The sequence below is a fragment of the Lagenorhynchus albirostris genome, chromosome 18, assembly GCF_949774975.1.
Source record: "Lagenorhynchus albirostris chromosome 18, mLagAlb1.1, whole genome shotgun sequence".
Lineage (NCBI taxonomy): Eukaryota > Metazoa > Chordata > Mammalia > Artiodactyla > Delphinidae > Lagenorhynchus > Lagenorhynchus albirostris.
This window is the reverse complement of record NC_083112.1, coordinates 78,392,171-78,408,160: the sequence shown is the minus strand read 5'-3', so window position 1 is coordinate 78,408,160 and position 15,990 is coordinate 78,392,171. Positions and strand designations below refer to the sequence as shown.

The 15,990-nt window shown below is 53.8% G+C and overlaps 1 protein-coding gene across 4 annotated transcripts in view; it reads right to left on the bottom strand.

Moving 5' to 3' along the window:
* Positions 1 to 294: 294 nt before the first annotated feature.
* The window catches only part of TMCO3 (transmembrane and coiled-coil domains 3), a 31,736-nt gene continuing 16,040 nt past the window's right edge, over positions 295 to 15,990 (bottom strand). For 2 of the 4 annotated variants that reach the window (XM_060129363.1, XM_060129364.1), the window contains exons 7-14: positions 14,545 to 14,637; positions 10,442 to 10,628; positions 10,243 to 10,363; positions 5,020 to 5,215; positions 2,253 to 2,403; positions 1,572 to 1,651; positions 732 to 881; positions 295 to 548 (exon numbers count right to left, since the gene is read on the bottom strand). In XM_060129363.1, coding sequence (XP_059985346.1) covers positions 435 to 548; positions 732 to 881; positions 1,572 to 1,651; positions 2,253 to 2,403; positions 5,020 to 5,215; positions 10,243 to 10,363; positions 10,442 to 10,628; positions 14,545 to 14,637 — 1,092 coding nt within the window. In that variant the 3' untranslated portion in view covers positions 295 to 434. The remainder of the gene's footprint in view (positions 549 to 731; positions 882 to 1,571; positions 1,652 to 2,252; positions 2,404 to 5,019; positions 5,216 to 10,242; positions 10,364 to 10,441; positions 10,629 to 14,544; positions 14,638 to 15,990) is intronic. The other 2 variants (XM_060129365.1, XM_060129366.1) reach the window with 2 other exon arrangements.

The window sequence follows — 15,990 nt, the reverse complement described above, 5'->3', positions numbered from 1 at the left end:
AAAAACTGACATGAAAGTATTGTTTAAAATTGTAATAAAAAGCAAAAGACATTTAGAAGAACTTGTCTCCTTTTAGAAAACATAGACTTTAAGGATTAAAAGTAACTTTCCAAACACATTCTGAGAATTAAAAGCTCACGTCACAGAAACATTTAATAACAAACATCGACCAACGGTTTACAAGTTGTACAATAAATAAAAAAGCCTCCTAGTTTTTTTCCTTACCAAAAAAACATGAACTGATGAAATAACAATAGAAAGTTGACATTAATTTCTGAAGAAAAGGCACATCCAGGCAAAGGAGTCAAGGCGATTTGTAAAACGCAGAGTTACATGTACACGGTGCATAATCACTGCGCGCAGAGGCGGGCTCCGGGAGCCTCTGAGGTCCGGGAACGCGGTGCCAGTTCCGGCCGGTCGCCTGGCTGCGGTCCTCAGAGGCTGGACCTTCTCTCGGGCCGCGGCGCACACCTGGCGACGGCCGCTCGCCAAAGCAGCGGGGCCAGGAGGAGGCTGAGCGTGGTCACACTCAGGATGAGGAGGTACACCTGCCGGGGGCGGGGCGTCAGCGCGGCCGGGGGCGTGTCTCCGCATCACGGCGTGCGAGCCTCTGGTGCCCGGCCTGGACGAGGGCGCCCCCTTCCCCAAGAGGTCCCGGGGACTGGGGCGCCCCCCCACCCCAGCCCTACTGCCCCTAACAACCCCGCTCCACCAGCCGGGCAGAGACTCACCTCCCGAGAGATGATACGTGCTCTGCGCGCCCGGCTCCCCAGGACCAGAGAGAACTCGCTGACCTGGGCCAGCCCCGCGGCCACGATCCACTTGACGTACTGGCTGGTCTTGGGCAGCAGCAGAGACAGGACCAGGGCTGCCAGGGCGAACTGGCAGAGCGGCAGGTCACGCTCTGCCAGGCCGGGCCCGGAGCACCGCCCGCAGGAAGCAGGGCGGGTCCGGGGTGGGGGGAGGCCGCCCCAGCACCGCGTGGGAGGACGCACGGAGACACCCCGGGGAAAACCAAGGCCCTCCCGCCAAACGAGTATCGTGCAGCCTTCAGAATGGAAACTTTGTTTTCAACGCAACGTAAAGAAAGCGGAGGAAAGCAGCCTGCGGCGGGCAGCGCAGTTCAGCCGCCATCGGGGCACCGCCCCTTCTCATCCGCCAAGCCAGCGGCCACTACCCAGGCCACGCCCACTCCCAGAATCCCACGCTGACACGGGCACCTCAACAATTTGTAGTCACAGAGATCAGACAAGTGGAAAGTGGCGAAATAGTTCTCAGTGGCAGTGAAAAGGTACGTTTGCGTCACCAGAGCCGGGTTGCGGTTCTTTAGACTCACTTAGAAGTCAAATTACAGAGCAAGGGTGTCACTGGAGGATCCAGAGAGCGGTTTCTCCAGTCCCAGCTTCTGAAACCCCCGTTTTCAACACAAACTGAGCCGAAGGGCCATCCCGATCCAAGACGCCCCAGCTGCCGGGCTGCGCTGGGCGGGGGGCACACACAGGCAGGAAGCGGGGCACGTGGTGTGACAGGGGAAAGCAAAGGCAGGGCGGACTCGCAAGCAGGGGCCCTACCTTCATGGCCACCACCGAGAGCGTGAGGGCCAGCAGCACGGCGAGCTCGCGCAGCACGAAGGTGGGGAACACGTGAAGGCCTGGGGGACAGGCACCGGCGATCGTCTGGGCTGGGCGGCCGGCCTCCCTGCCGCCCCTACATCCACAGGCTCCTCCGCCAGGACGGGAAGGGGCAGGGTGTCTCCCACCCACTCCACCCCGAGACCCTGAGCAGAGGGCCGGGTGACTCGGTGCTCCCCGCCCTGTTTCCACGGGCTTCAGAACCTGCCCCTCGAGGCACCCAGAGTCTCTGGGGCTCTTGGACCCACCGAGCGGTGCAGGGTGTGAGCGAGAGGCCAGATGGCCGTGCTGTGACCGCGAGTGGGACCGCCCCCCTCCACGGGGACATTCCCAGGGCAGCAGCCTCGACACACTAGTTTGATTTTTTGTATTAAAATTAGAATTTCTTCCTGCACTTGATGTGGACGTGCTGAAGTGGGCCTGCCACCCTGCTGAGCGGTGGACCCTCAGGACCACCAGTCAGGAGCCCCCGTCCCTCAGCTCAAACCTTCCCTCCTTCTAAGGTAGAGTCCCTCAGACCCTAGTCGCCATGGGGACTGTTTTTGCGGCACACGCTAAGTAGAAACACGTGTGAGCAGATGAGACCCAGTGGGAGTGTCACCCCTGGAGGAGGAGGGTCACCTATGGACGCGAAGAACACGATGGCCAGGAAGTCGCGGACGGGCTCCACGCAGGACACGACCTCCTCAGCGACCACGTGGCCCTGGGAGGACACCAGGGCTCCGGCCAGGAAGCAGCCCAGCTCCATAGACACGTCCAGGAGCTCGGTGACCTGAGGGGAGGAGGACACAGGTCACGCCAGGTGCACCCGCCAGTGACTCTGCTGAGGACACACGAGAGGGCCTCTCGGACGCGGCGGGATGTCCCCATAAAACTGCGACAAGCCAGCTTCCCTGCCCCCGCCCAGGCCCCTGCGGCGTCCCAGGAGAACCCCACAGAAGGCACAGCAGGGGACGTCAGCTCACTGACCACGAGCGAGAGGAAACGGTCATACAACAGTTGCAACCATCGTTCGTGTAGACTGCTGCAGACGTTTTGAGTGGGACTATTTCCCAAGATCTAAGAATTTGTGACACACTTTCTTTACCCTGAATCAATAAACAGCCCAACTCCCCTGGCATTAAACACGTGGCACACAAAACTATTCCCCCACCCCCACCCTGGCCAGCACCTAGAGGAAGGAAGCGGACACGGTGTTTAACTCGGGGAGGTAAATCCAGTGACGAGAGCAGCAAAGACAGATGGACGATGTTCCAGGAAGCCCTGCTGACGACCGTGTCAGAGCCCATCAGATGCCTGGGAGCGGATCCGACACAGCGCTCGCTGCCGCCGCACACATGACACAACGCCGGGCAGCGCGGACACGGACGCGGGGAACCAAGGGCGCCTAGCGTTACGGAAGCAGTCACAGAACTCCCTGTGCCTGGAAGCCGACCAGCTGAACCCATCCCCGTGACCCAGAAGACCACGACCAGACAGCCTGCAGAGAGGGGGCCGGGCTGGCCGCCCGCCCACCTGGGGACAGCAGGGCGTCTGGGCCACCCATGCTCGGCCACGCGGCTTCTGTGCTATGACCTTCGACTTCGACTTCACGGGGGTGAGGAGACGCTCGTGGAGAACAGGTCCTGACCACGGCCATCCACCCCGCGCTAACTCGCCTCCCGTGGATGGCAGGTCTCAGTGAGAAAAGAAAGCAGTGCGTTTCCAGAGGACAACACACAGCATCTCCGTGACCTGGAGCCGGAAAACACATGTCACGCAGGACCCTGAAGTGCTGCCCTTAAAGAACGATCACAGCACCACGCTACAATTAGGAACTTCCGTTCAAAAACACGTCGTCAAGAGAGTGAAAGGCAAGTCACAAACCGCAAGACATTAGCAAAACTGTATCTGACAAGGAATACCATTCAGCCGTGGGAAGGAATGAAGCACTGGCATGGGCTACAGCTTGGGGTCAGCCTCTGAAACGTGCTGGGCAGGGAGAAGGGCACGGCCACCCGGGGAAACCAGCTGCGGTCACGCAGGCCCACACGGCCCGGGCCTAGACCCGCACGTCCAGCCTCACTCCCACGGCCCGGAACGTCTAAGCACAGACGGCACGAGTGAGCGGCGGCCTCGGGCGCTAGATGCCTCCCCCAGCGCCCGGAACCCGCGCAGGCGCTCGGGACACACGGGCCGCAGAGCGAGGCTGCTTCGGCTCAAGTGCCGCTGGGCAGCAGCACGGAGCGCCGGGTCAGAGCGCTCTGCTGGGTGCCATTCCAGAGGACACTCCAGATGGGGCGGAGCAACGCACAAAACCCAAGTCGGTCACATACGTGAACGGCTCTGAGCAAAAGCAAACCTCAGTCTTCTCCCAAGATTACGAGACACTAGCAGGCAACGCAACTGTGTAAGGAAGTTCTTTTCCTCAGTGTCCTTTATAGGATTAAACTTTTCTCTTGACCTAACTGTAGGCTCATGTGCAGTTCTACGAAGTCATCCAGAGACCCCGGTACCTTCCCCCGGGCTCCCCCACGGCAGCATCTTCCCAAGTCACAGCACGAGTCCCGTGGATGTGACACCGTGGAGCCACGTGGGCCGCCCATGACCTCCGGGGTCCTCCCCACCGCCCTCCCTCCTCAGCACCCGGCCAGCGGCCTTCCCCCATCTCTGATCTGTCTTCACGAACTGCACGGAAGTGGAGTGACATAGCTCCTGACCTTGGGGACTGGCTTTTCGAGTCAGCACAGCTCTCGGGCGACTCACAGACCCACGGTTCAAAGCTGGGTGGCTGCCCTGGCGTGGAGGGCCATGGCTGGCTGAACTACGCGCCTGAGGAAGGCCATCTGGGCGGTCTGGGCCGATGGGAGCACAGCTGTTGTCACGCTCACACGTCAGTTTCCACGTGAACACGGGTCTTCACTTCTCCGGCGCACGTCGAGGGGCGCAGCTCTTCCGTGCAGGTGATGCCCCCAGAGCTGGGACTGTTTACGGGGTCTCCGGCCCCTCCCCTGCTCTCCCATGAGAAGCCTGTCCCTTAACTGGGACGGCCGCCTCCCAAACAAGCCTCTATGGTGAGCTTTTCACGTTACAGTGAAAGAAGTTACGCTGCTCACTAGCTTGTTCTCATCAAACAGAACAAAAAGTCGTTTTAAACTGTGATTCTTGCTTCGGATGCAAAGCGTCTAAGACACACTCGCACGGTTTCACACTCACAAACACCATCCCAGCAGAGAGCCTAGAGCGCGGGCAGAAGCGCCAGGCAGCACGACTGTGCGCGGATAAAACACCCACAAGCGTCTCACGGATGCCAACTGTTAGTAAAATGAAAGAGAAAGGACCGATCACAAGCTCTCGGTGAACAGAGGATGAGTCAGGCGATGTAAGCGGCGGGCATTTGGGGCCTTACCGTCAGCATGAGGAAGGTGAAAGCGGAGATTCCCAGGATGAGGACCTCCTTGTTCCCCTTGCTCTCCGCGTGCAGCCTCCGGCAGTACGGTCCCACGAGGTAGGTCCTCACGACAAGACAGAAGAGGAGAACCGCAGCAAGCGAGAAGAGGACCTGCCCGACCAGGCCCAGGACCCGCAGGATCTCCATGGCGACGCTGGGAAAGAGAGGGAGACGCATGATTCTCCTCAGAATACGCTCAAGTCCAACGAAATGACCTTTCATTCCTTTTTAGCATTACAAAATAAATGACCCAAATCGCAGACGTTTTCATTTCTAAATGTTAGAATAAAATCCATCAAACATTAACCTCAGAAATTAAGTTACTTGAACATAGAATCTGAATTGTGTTGCAATTAATACTTTGGAGTAAGTACATTTTATAGGATGTAATGACTCGTGACTGACAGCTCATGTGTCTCCATCGATGACAGATGATAAAAGTCCTCACTAGGAATTAACCCTCATTTGAAATTCTTTGTAAGGCAACAGTCGCTCTGTAACACGACACTGCAGGCTCCCCACCCAAAGCGTGACTGGGGGATGCCAGCGACTTTCAGAAAAGCCTTCCCCTTATCCCAAGCCAGAACTCTGAATTTTCTGCTACTTAGTCACGGAGAAAAGGCTTCTGCACGAAGCCCTTTTTAGAATATGCTACTCAGATCTCAATATATTGTTAAGATCTCAACCTAATGACCTTCACAAGATAGGCATTATTGTGCATCTGTCGTGTTCATGGTAACATACACAGTTTTTAACCCCAGTTCCCCATCACATTTAGGAAACCCTTCAGTCCAAAATTCAGGTTTAAGAGCTCTTGATGGAAGAATATAAATCAGGTGGTAAGAGAGGACTCGCCCCTGCAGCCAGGCCTAGACCAGCAGCCCAGACACGTCCCAGGGTGTGTGATGCCTCAGGGCGTCACAGCAGAGCCTCTGTGAACACCCATGGCTAAGGCTCAGGATGACAGCCCAGGGGAGAAGGCGGGGTCTGTGGCCTCGGCAGGAAGAGAAACCTGCGCGAAGTCCCAGCCAGGCCCCCAGAGCCCGGCAGCTGACGCCGAACTCCTCACCCACCGCCCGCGACCCGGACCCTCAGGGCTGGCACCGGGCACCCCTTCCCCCTGTACCCCAGTGACCCCTGACTCATCCCATTCAGTGGGCTGCAGAGGCCAAAGCAACACGTGGGGATGCGGTCTGACGTCTGTGACCCGAGGGCCGGGGCCACGTCTCCTGGGCTGGACCCGGGAATGGGTCGTCCAGGCTCAGCCACACTGGGGGCGGCGTGTGGGGGAGCTCGTGCCCGTCCACGTCCACCCTTGACAGACGGCCCTGCCCAACAGGGAGAGGCGCCCCCGGACTTCCTTCCGTGGGGGGCAGGGGGCGGGGTGCTCTCCCACTCGCTTGTTGCTGAGTTAGCCGCTCTCAGCGCTCACCTGTCTGTTAACTGCGTTAGTCTCGTTTTTCTCATTGATTTGTAGATCTTCATGAAATGAGAAACTTAACCCTGTCTTAAAATCAACTATACTTCGATTTTAAACAATAAGACAGAACGTGTACACACATCTCTTTCCCATTTGTCTTTGGCCTGCTTACCTAATGTGTTCGTGTACATGTATGTGCACGTATACGTGTGTGCACACATGTATGTGTGTATATGTATGTGTGCAGGCCTGTGTGTATCCATGCGTGTGCGTGGGTGGATGTGTGTTTGTGTGTACACAGACATGTGCATGTATTTAAACATTCAAAGTATGAAACTTCAGTGACACTGATCGCATTTCTTGTCCTTTATGGCTTCTGGAATTTGTGTTCTGCTTGAACATCTTCAATATTTGGTAATGCATTCATCCATACTTTCTTCTAGAACTTTCATGTTTTTGCAAGATTTTAATTCTAGTAAAATTTGAATTACTTTATAATTTTATCATAGTCTCTGTGTTCTGTCCTTTACCTGTGAAATATTTGGAGGGAAGAAGACAATTCTTTCCTTTAGGAAAGATCAAGACGAGTTCTGAATAAAGCTGAATTAAGAGGCAAAGCTTATATGAACATTACTATTGATTTTATTTAATATTTTTTACTATAAATTTTCCCTGGTTATCAAAATTGGAAAAGAGGTTTTCCCAAATTATACAGAAAAGTAAATAAAGTAAACAGTAAACTCACCATAATCTACTCCTCTACTGGACACTCTAATACACATTTCTAGCCCCCATCTTCTCCTTTATGCAGTTAAAATAATATTGTATGTAATTTTAACAGCTTTTTTGATACATGTCTCATTTCACACAATTCCCCCATTTGAAGTCTACAATTCAACGGCTTCTAGTCACAGAGTTGTGCCACCACCACAGTCTCAGAATGTATTTCATCCCCGAGAGAGCCTGCGCCCCTTACACTCACTCCCCAAGCCCAGCCCCCAGCCCCACCAGCCTGCTGTCTCCGTGGACCTGCCTGTTCTGGACGTTTCATATAAACAGAATCGTTTGTGGGAACCACGGTGTGGGCTTTGGCGTCTGTGCTCAGGGCTCATCCGCGCCGTAGTGTGTGTCAGCGCGTCATTCCTTTTTATGGCTGAGTGACATTTCCCTGTATGTTTTATTCACCTGTCTGTTAGCTAATGGACATTTGAGTTGTTTCCACGTCTTAGCCATCACGACGAATGCTGCCATGAACATTCACGCACAGGTTTTTTTTATTGTGGTAAAATATTCGTAACATAAAATTTACCACCTTCCCCATTAGTGTGTAACTCATGGCATGAGGGGCATTCACGTGGCTGTGCCGCCTTCGCCCCCCCAAAGGTGACACCTGTGGACAGGTGTTCCCATTCCTGTGGGGTACACACCCTGGAGCAGAAGAGCTGAGTCACGTGGCAGCTCCATGTTTCTCCTTCTGAGAAATACTATATGTGGTCTTGACTCTTTTTTACAACCTAACACAATGCAGGGCACTTTTCCACGTCATTAAAATTCTCGGTAAACATGGCTTCTCATGACAAAACAGGAATTACGTCAACAGGACCAGTACCAGTACTGGATGAAATTTTAAATTAGGAAGATAAAAAGAAAAGCTTTCCAAGTCTTCTGCCTGAGCCGTACCTGTCTACCTGGCAGGGGGCCTGGTTCCCAGGTGATACCCGTAGTTCCCAGGGGGCCCGGACACTCTTGGCCGCGGTTCGGATTCTGCCTGGGAAAGGGGGTTCCCGCCTCTCCCGGGAAGGACTTACTGCACAGCCCAAGCAGAACTCAAACGACTTTCAGCTAAAGTTACAAATCCTTTTTCTGTCTAAATGTTTTTTCAGTTACTTACCCTGAAAATCTGTAGCCAGAAGGACTAATGCAACAAAGGTCGCTTTTCTGACAGTTAAAGACCTTTGGATCAAAGAAAAATGACAGACAAAGGGCCTTCCTGACAAACGGCCTTTAACAGCTGCACATACGAGGGGCGTGTCAGGTGCCTTACGAGTCTCTCCTGTTGACAGCCAGCACACTGTCCAGGTTCCACCTTGTTCCCATCCTACAGGTGAGAACACAGCCCGCAGGGTTGGCAAATGGAGAGCTGGGGCTCCAGGGTGGCCACACACCAGGGCCGGAGCCTTCACCTCTGGGAATCTCAGTTAAAAACCACTCCCTCCTTCTACTTTCCCCACCAGGCTGAGCTTCCTGAGAGCAGAGAAGAGATCTTGATCACTTTGGATTGCTGAAACTTATTACAATATCTGGCAAAAGGCAAATACTAAAAATACAAAACGCTTCCACTCCGCCGGTCAGCAATGAGGCAGGCTGTCCACGCTCCCCGGACGGGGCTCAGCAGGAAGATGAACACACACCCACCCTCAACCACGCCTCAACATGGGGCTGCTGGCTTTAAAAAATAATGAAAGGATCCAGAGACTTATGTTATCAGATATAAAATGTCCAGGATACGACTGGAAATCACTCAGCACACCAAGAATCAGGAAAACCACAACCTGAATGAGACTCCAACATCAAGACCCGTCATCATTAGGGTTATCTGACAAAGATTTTAAAGCAGCCATATCGTAAAAATGATTCAATAGCACTTAAAAAATTCTCTTGAAACAAATGAAAAAATAGAAAATCTCAGCAAGAAACAGAAGTTATAAAAAGAAGAATCAAATGGAAATTATACCACTAAACAGTATAATAACGCGAGCAAAAATCTTGCTGGATGGGCTGAACAGTAGAGAGATGACAGAGGATGGGACCAGTGGACGTGAGGACAAACGGACAGAATCTACCCAGTCTGAACAACAGGCAGAAAACAGACCGAAAAAGAAGTGTCTCAGAGCCCCGTGGGACAACAGAAGAGCCACGTGCGCATCACTGGGGTCCCACGAGGAGGGGGCAATCGGGACTGAAAAAACACACCTGAGGAAACAATGGCCGAAATTCCTAAACTAGGAATAGACAAGAGACATAGAGCTACAGCTTCGAGGAGATGAACGAACGCCACACAGAACAAACCCAAAGGTATTACGGGCCGGAGGTGTGTGTCCCCCCAGAGTCATCTGGAGGTGGGGCCGGTGCTGGGACTAATGGCCTCTATAAGAGAGACCGGAGGGCTCTGCAGCCTCTCCACCTCCCCTACCGTGGAGACACAGGAGAAGACAGCTGCCTGAGAGGGCACCAGCACCCTAATCTCCGGCGCCCAGCCCCCGAGGCTAAACGTCTGCTGTGTAAGCTGCCGCATCTGTGGTGTCTGCTGAAGAGCCCAAGCTAAGACACCAAGACAGCGTAATTCAATTTCTGAAAACTAAAGGCAAAGTCTTGAAAGCAGCCAGAGAGCAGCCTTGCGTTACTTGTGGAGAAACACAGATCTGAACGACAGCCGGTTTATCACTGAAGCCGTCGGAGGCCAGGGAGAAGCAGCACAGCACTGCCAGGCACTGGAAGAAAGAAACGTCTGCTGCGGACCAACACCCGGTGGCCACGTCCTCCAGCGGGAAGGGAGATAAGACTCAGAGGAGGAAACCGAGAGAACCTGCCATCAGCAGCAGACTAACCATGAAAGAATGCCCAGAGCCCTCCAACAGAAACTGGAAACAGAGCAGAAGAAACCTTGTACTTGAGAAGGAAAGGAAGGTCGGTATTTCGATAAACAAATGATCTGAAGCCAGAAAAACAGACCGTGAACTGAAGTACGGCAGCAACCCTACCTGGCGTGTGCGCCGGCTCCCGCCTGGATGAGCGTGGGCAGGACAGCCATGAACAGTCCCAGCTGCACATCCTGCGTCACCAGCATCCCCAGCAGCACCGCGCCGTAGTCGATGTCGCCTGCTTGGGGAAAAGTCACTAAGAGCGTGTGGACTCAAGTCGGTTAACCCTGACACACGCTCAGAACGCGCGGCCACCTACCTTCCTTGTCGCTGCGAGCGCTGCCCACAAGGAACTTGGACACCAGGGGTGTGCTCGACAAGGAGAGGCAGGTGGAGATAAAGACGCTCTGGGTGGGTCTGATCTGCAGAAGGTGGCCCCAGAGCAAGCCAAAGGCCACCACGAGCAGAGTCATGTAGCAGGGCCCCTGCAGGGAGACCTTCCACACCTGGGAGAGAGCACGGGGGAGCGCACACCTCAGTGCCCGCGGCCCCGCAGAGCGCGGGCACGCCTGCCCAGGAACCGGCCGGCCCCGCGGCAAACACACCAGCGCGACACCACGGAAAGCGGGGGCGGGCACACGCGTCGCCGAGCGCTGGGCGTGGTTAGGGACGAAGCACGCCCTCCACACTCTCCGCGTCGTGCACCGCCATCCTCAGAACACACCTGGAGCTGGGGACCCCTCCGCCCCCTCTTCCAGCGGAAACGGGACACACCTGAGCGGCCCAGGTGATTCACAGATAAACGACAGACAGTCGAGGGCGCGAGCATCCTCGGTGACAAGGCCCGGGAAGGATCTCGCAGACTCGGGCGTCTCTGAACTGTCTCTAATCAGGCCTCTAGGAGATTTCACAGAAGACTGAGAGGGGCCTGCCAGCAACTGCTGACACTTCAAAACCCCGCCAAGTAACCTCCCACCGTGACAGGGCCACACGGGTACCCCACAAGGCAGGAGAGCCACCAGTACCTCAGGGTGCGCTAAAGCTGTCAGTCACTTATCGCTGAGAAATAAAAGTGGACTTACTAGCATAGTTATCAATGGATATAAACTTTCTGCACGCCGAGCCCATGGGCCTGCCTACGAAGGGGCGGGATGCCCCTTCAGGTGCAGGCGCTCCAGGTGCAGGTCAAGGGTCAGGGCCGCCAGGCGGGGAGCAGCCAGGCTCGGTGGCGCTCAGGGACATCGGAGCTAGGGGACATTAGAGACCCCAGCTCGCCCCAGACCCAAAGGCATCCAATAAGGCCGGTCCCCGCCCAAGCCCCTGCCCTGACTTACGACACACACCTGCTCCCACGAGCCCTGCCTCAGGCTGCATCCCCAGGCGCAAAATCCCTAAAGCATCACAAAAACGTATCACACTGATGCGGGCACGCAAACATCATGGTGAATGACGTTACTTCCTTGTTTAATCCTGAACACCACAGTGCTGGGGAAGACAGCTATGAGACTCTGGACCCAGAGGACACCTGACTCTTCCCAACCCCTCCCAGCCCAGGTGAGAACGCGCCAGCTGACGGCTGCACCAGGGACGCGGGGGGACCAGACGCCCTCCCTCCGCACTCCTAACCGCAAGGTAACACCGCTGCTTGCTGTGAACGTCTGAACGCACGTGAACACCGAGGGGTGCAGGCTGCGCTTTCACAGGACTGCCTGGGAAGACCCTCCCGCTCCCGGGAGACCCCACAGGTCCTCGCCAGGCCCCTCTGGCCCAGCCACAACACACACCTCAACGGAATTCACAGGAAGAATTCGGCCACTTCCCTTAGGACCAAGAGAAGTGGCCGATCTTCTTCACACTTTAGACTCAGACGTTGACACGCGGAGGCGACTGTGCCAGAAGGATGAGAAGGGCACCAGGAGGGCTGGCTCGGGGCACGGGGGCGGGCCGCCTGCGGGCGGGCACGTGGAGCCTTAGGAGGAGAGAGGGGGCGGGCTTCCCGGGTGGCACGGCGGCTAGGAATCCGCCTGCCAGTGCAGGGGACACGGTTCGAGCCCTGGTCTGGGAGGATCCCACACACCGTGGGGCAACTCAGCCCGCGCGCCACAACTACTGAGCCTGTGCTCTAGAGCCCGCGCGCCACAACTACTGAGCCCGCGCGCCACAACTACTGAGCCCGCGCGCCACAACTACTGAGCCCGCGAGCCACAACTACTGAGCCCGTGCTCTAGAGCCCGCGCGCCACAACTACTGAGCCCGCGCGCCACAACTACTGAGCCTGTGCTCTAGAGCCCGCGCGCCACAACTACTGAGCCCGCGCGCCACAACTACTGAGCCCGCGCGCCACAACTACTGAGCCCGCGAGCCACAACTACTGAGCCCGTGCTCTAGAGCCCGCGCGCCACAACTACTGAGCCCGCGCGCCACAACTACTGAGCCTGTGCTCTAGAGCCCGCGCGCCACAACTACTGAGCCCGCGCGCCACAACTACTGAGCCCGCGCGCCACAACTACTGAGCCCGCGAGCCACAACTACTGAGCCCGTGCTCTAGAGCCCGCGCGCCACAACTACTGAGCCCGCGCGCCACAACTACTGAGCCTGTGCTCTAGAGCCCGCGCGCCACAACTACTGAGCCCGCGCGCCACAACTACTGAGCCCGCGCGCCACAACTACTGAGCCCGCGAGCCACAACTACTGAGCCCGTGCTCTAGAGCCCGCGAGCCACAACTACTGAGCCCACGAGCCACAACTACTGAGCCCGCGCGCCACAACTACTGAGCCCGCGCGCCACAACTACTGAGCCCACGCGCCACAACTACTGAGCCTGTGCTCTAGAGCCCGCGCGCCACAACTACTGAGCCCGCGCGCCACAACTACTGAGCCTGTGCTCTAGAGCCCGCGCGCCACAACTACTGAGCCCACGCGCCTAGAGCCTGTGCTCCGCAACAAGAGAAGCCACCGCAATGAGAAGCCTGCGCACCACAACAGAGTAGCCCCTGCTCGCCGCAACTAGAGAAAGCCCGCGCGCAGCAACAAAGACCCAACATGGCCAAAAATAAAAATAAGTAAATAAATTTATTAAAAAACAGAAAGAAAGAAGAAAAGGAGGAACTGGGGAGAGGGGTGGGCAGGGCCGGGCACAGCTGCTCCTACGGCAGCGCAGGCTCAGGCCGAGCTCACTTCCCTTCCTGCAGGAAGCACGCTGGTGGTCAGAGAGGACTTGGAGAGCAGCACCCACGGGTGTTTGGCGCTTCTGGGCTCCTTCTGTGTCGCCACAGTCACACTATACGCTCACTTTTTCTTCTGAAGTTCAGCATTTAACATTTTTCTCTTTGTTACTGCACATTCTTATAACACTTTTAATGGCTACGTAAGAGTCCACCCAGCAGCTACATCCCAGCTTAGCCTCAGACACTCAGCCTGCTGTGGATCTTCCATAAAAATGCTACAGTGAGGAGCTGAGTACCTTTTAGGGGCTAATTTTAAAAACAAAAACCAAAACTTGGGCTTGACTCTTCCCTTTGCCTAGAAACCCAGGAGCAGAACCACAAGTGAAGGACGTGAACCTGGCAAGGCTCTCGAATCCAACTGCCGGACTGCTCCCCAGAAGGGGCACGAGCTGTCACTCTCATCAGCCTGGTGGGAGGGCGCCCAGTGACCACCCACAAAGTCACTGAGACCCCTGCTGGCTCGACACTAGTGTCCTGTTAAGCTGGTGGCAAACGGGGCCTGGATGGAGCTGCCCCTTCCTGTAACCAGCAGCCTCCCTGTCATTTCCCACACACCCCCATCTGCTTTCTCATCAGCTTTCTCCTCTTCTGTGAGCTGTCTGTTCAAACACAAAGTAGCTTTTCATGAATTCACTTCCAACCTAACTCCGTTTCCATTCTCGAATATTCCGGCTTTCAAAGTAATCATTCTAAAAGTCAACAAATTTAGGAGGAACTGTTGCTTCCACTATTTTAACATTTATTCATACATATGGTCTTAAATACTATTAACCTTTCAGATATTTTCATCTTACAGTGACACAGCAATAATCAAAATTTGCCACTTATTTAGGAAAACGAGGAGTTTTTCCCCAGAGTAACACACTGAATGTTCCATCCCTATGATATTTCGGCCTCTACCAGCGTTGGACCCTCTTGGAGGGACTCAAAAATCAGTAAGTTTGAACACAGCACTTCTCAGACCCGGTTTGGAATTAGCCACTGAAAGCTAATTCCATTTATTCACTGAATTTTCACTCTTTTTTTTTAAACATTTTATCTTCTGGAGTTTATGTTCCAGAAATAACATCAAACTACAACACCATATTCTACTCTAAACAGACCTCATCTGCTGGGCAAGTCTCCAACGTGGACGGTGGTTGCAGGGCACGTTAATCTCAGTGGGGCAACGACACAAGCACACTGGTGGACTCACCTTTCTCAGCTTCTCTGGGGAAAATTCTAAGCCAACGAGGAAGAGAGTAAAGAACACGCCAAATTCTCCCAACGTCTCCACCTGCACAACTGACTGAGAAACAAGAAAGTTTTAAAACCGTAAAACTGAACGTATTTAAGATATCACGTGTACTTCACAGAACCATCTTGTCCTAACATACTCAGTGGGACTCCACCAAAAAGCCCAGTATTTAAAACAACAAACAAACAACGATCTGAATTTCCTCTATATCTGAGATACTCTGAACTTCCTGACGGTAGTGCCTTTTTTCCTTTTTCTTGATTAGCTGGAGGAATATTTTTATTTATTTTCTAGGAAACAACTCATGAATTCACCCAAAGTTCATTAATTTCCACTGGTACTTCCTTCCATTAGCTTCCTTTGGGGACGGGGAGGCATTAAACCTGAGTTTAACACTTAACTAACAGGAGTGCTTTACTTTCCTTGGGTCTGGGTGAGACTGAGTGTGGGATTTTCTCCTGGACCCCATCTGGCCACTCCCCACAGGTCCTGACGTACAGTGCCCCTCATTTGCTTTTTACCATCAACGTTCCTGCACTACAGCAGACAGTGTTGTTCGTACCAGTACATTTGGTACTACTTATATTATTTACAGTTGAGGTTTGCATTATGGCCACTAACTTTTTGATTTTTTCAACGTTCCCTGAATACGTGAAAACAGAGTCCAGGCCTTCGTGTGTCGGTGTGCCACCCAGGCCCCGCCGTGCACCTCCTCTGTCTGCTGGCTGTGAACACCACCGATTTGCCCTCTTTCTATCAGCGCATTTCCTCCTTTCACTCTCAACCTTTTAGTCACTTTATTTTTATTCAATCTCATTTGCTGTACTTTTTTTCCTGACACCATCTGCAAACCTGTCTCTTTTCATACAGAAGTTTATTCCACATATATTTGCTATAAAACAACGTTTGCTCTCAATTCTTTTATGTCTTCTGCTTTTTATGCTTCCTTACTGCTACTATTTATTTTCCCTTTTGAAAATTAGGCTGCAACCTGACTTCAAAGTAACATACTTAAACCTATACTTCTTGACTTAGAAAATGAAAGCCTGTTAACTCCCTACTATGAAAAGATAAATACTGAAGTACAATTATATACAATTAGACTCTCTCCATTAACCACTCCCACTTTCGGCTAGTATGATCTTGCATTTTTAATTTGGTAATTTTATCTTGGTATTTTTGCTCGTTTGTTTGGGGTTTTGTTTTTGTTTATGTTTTTTGTTTCTGGCCACACCATGTGGCATGCAGATCTAGTTCCCCGACCAGGGATGGAACCTGGGCCCCCTGCATTGGGAGCGCAGAGTCGTAACCACTGGACCGCCAGGGAAGTCCTGATCTTGGTATTTTTATCTACTGTAATTATATTACTTTTCCATGGTATAGGTAATTTATTAAGAAATGCAA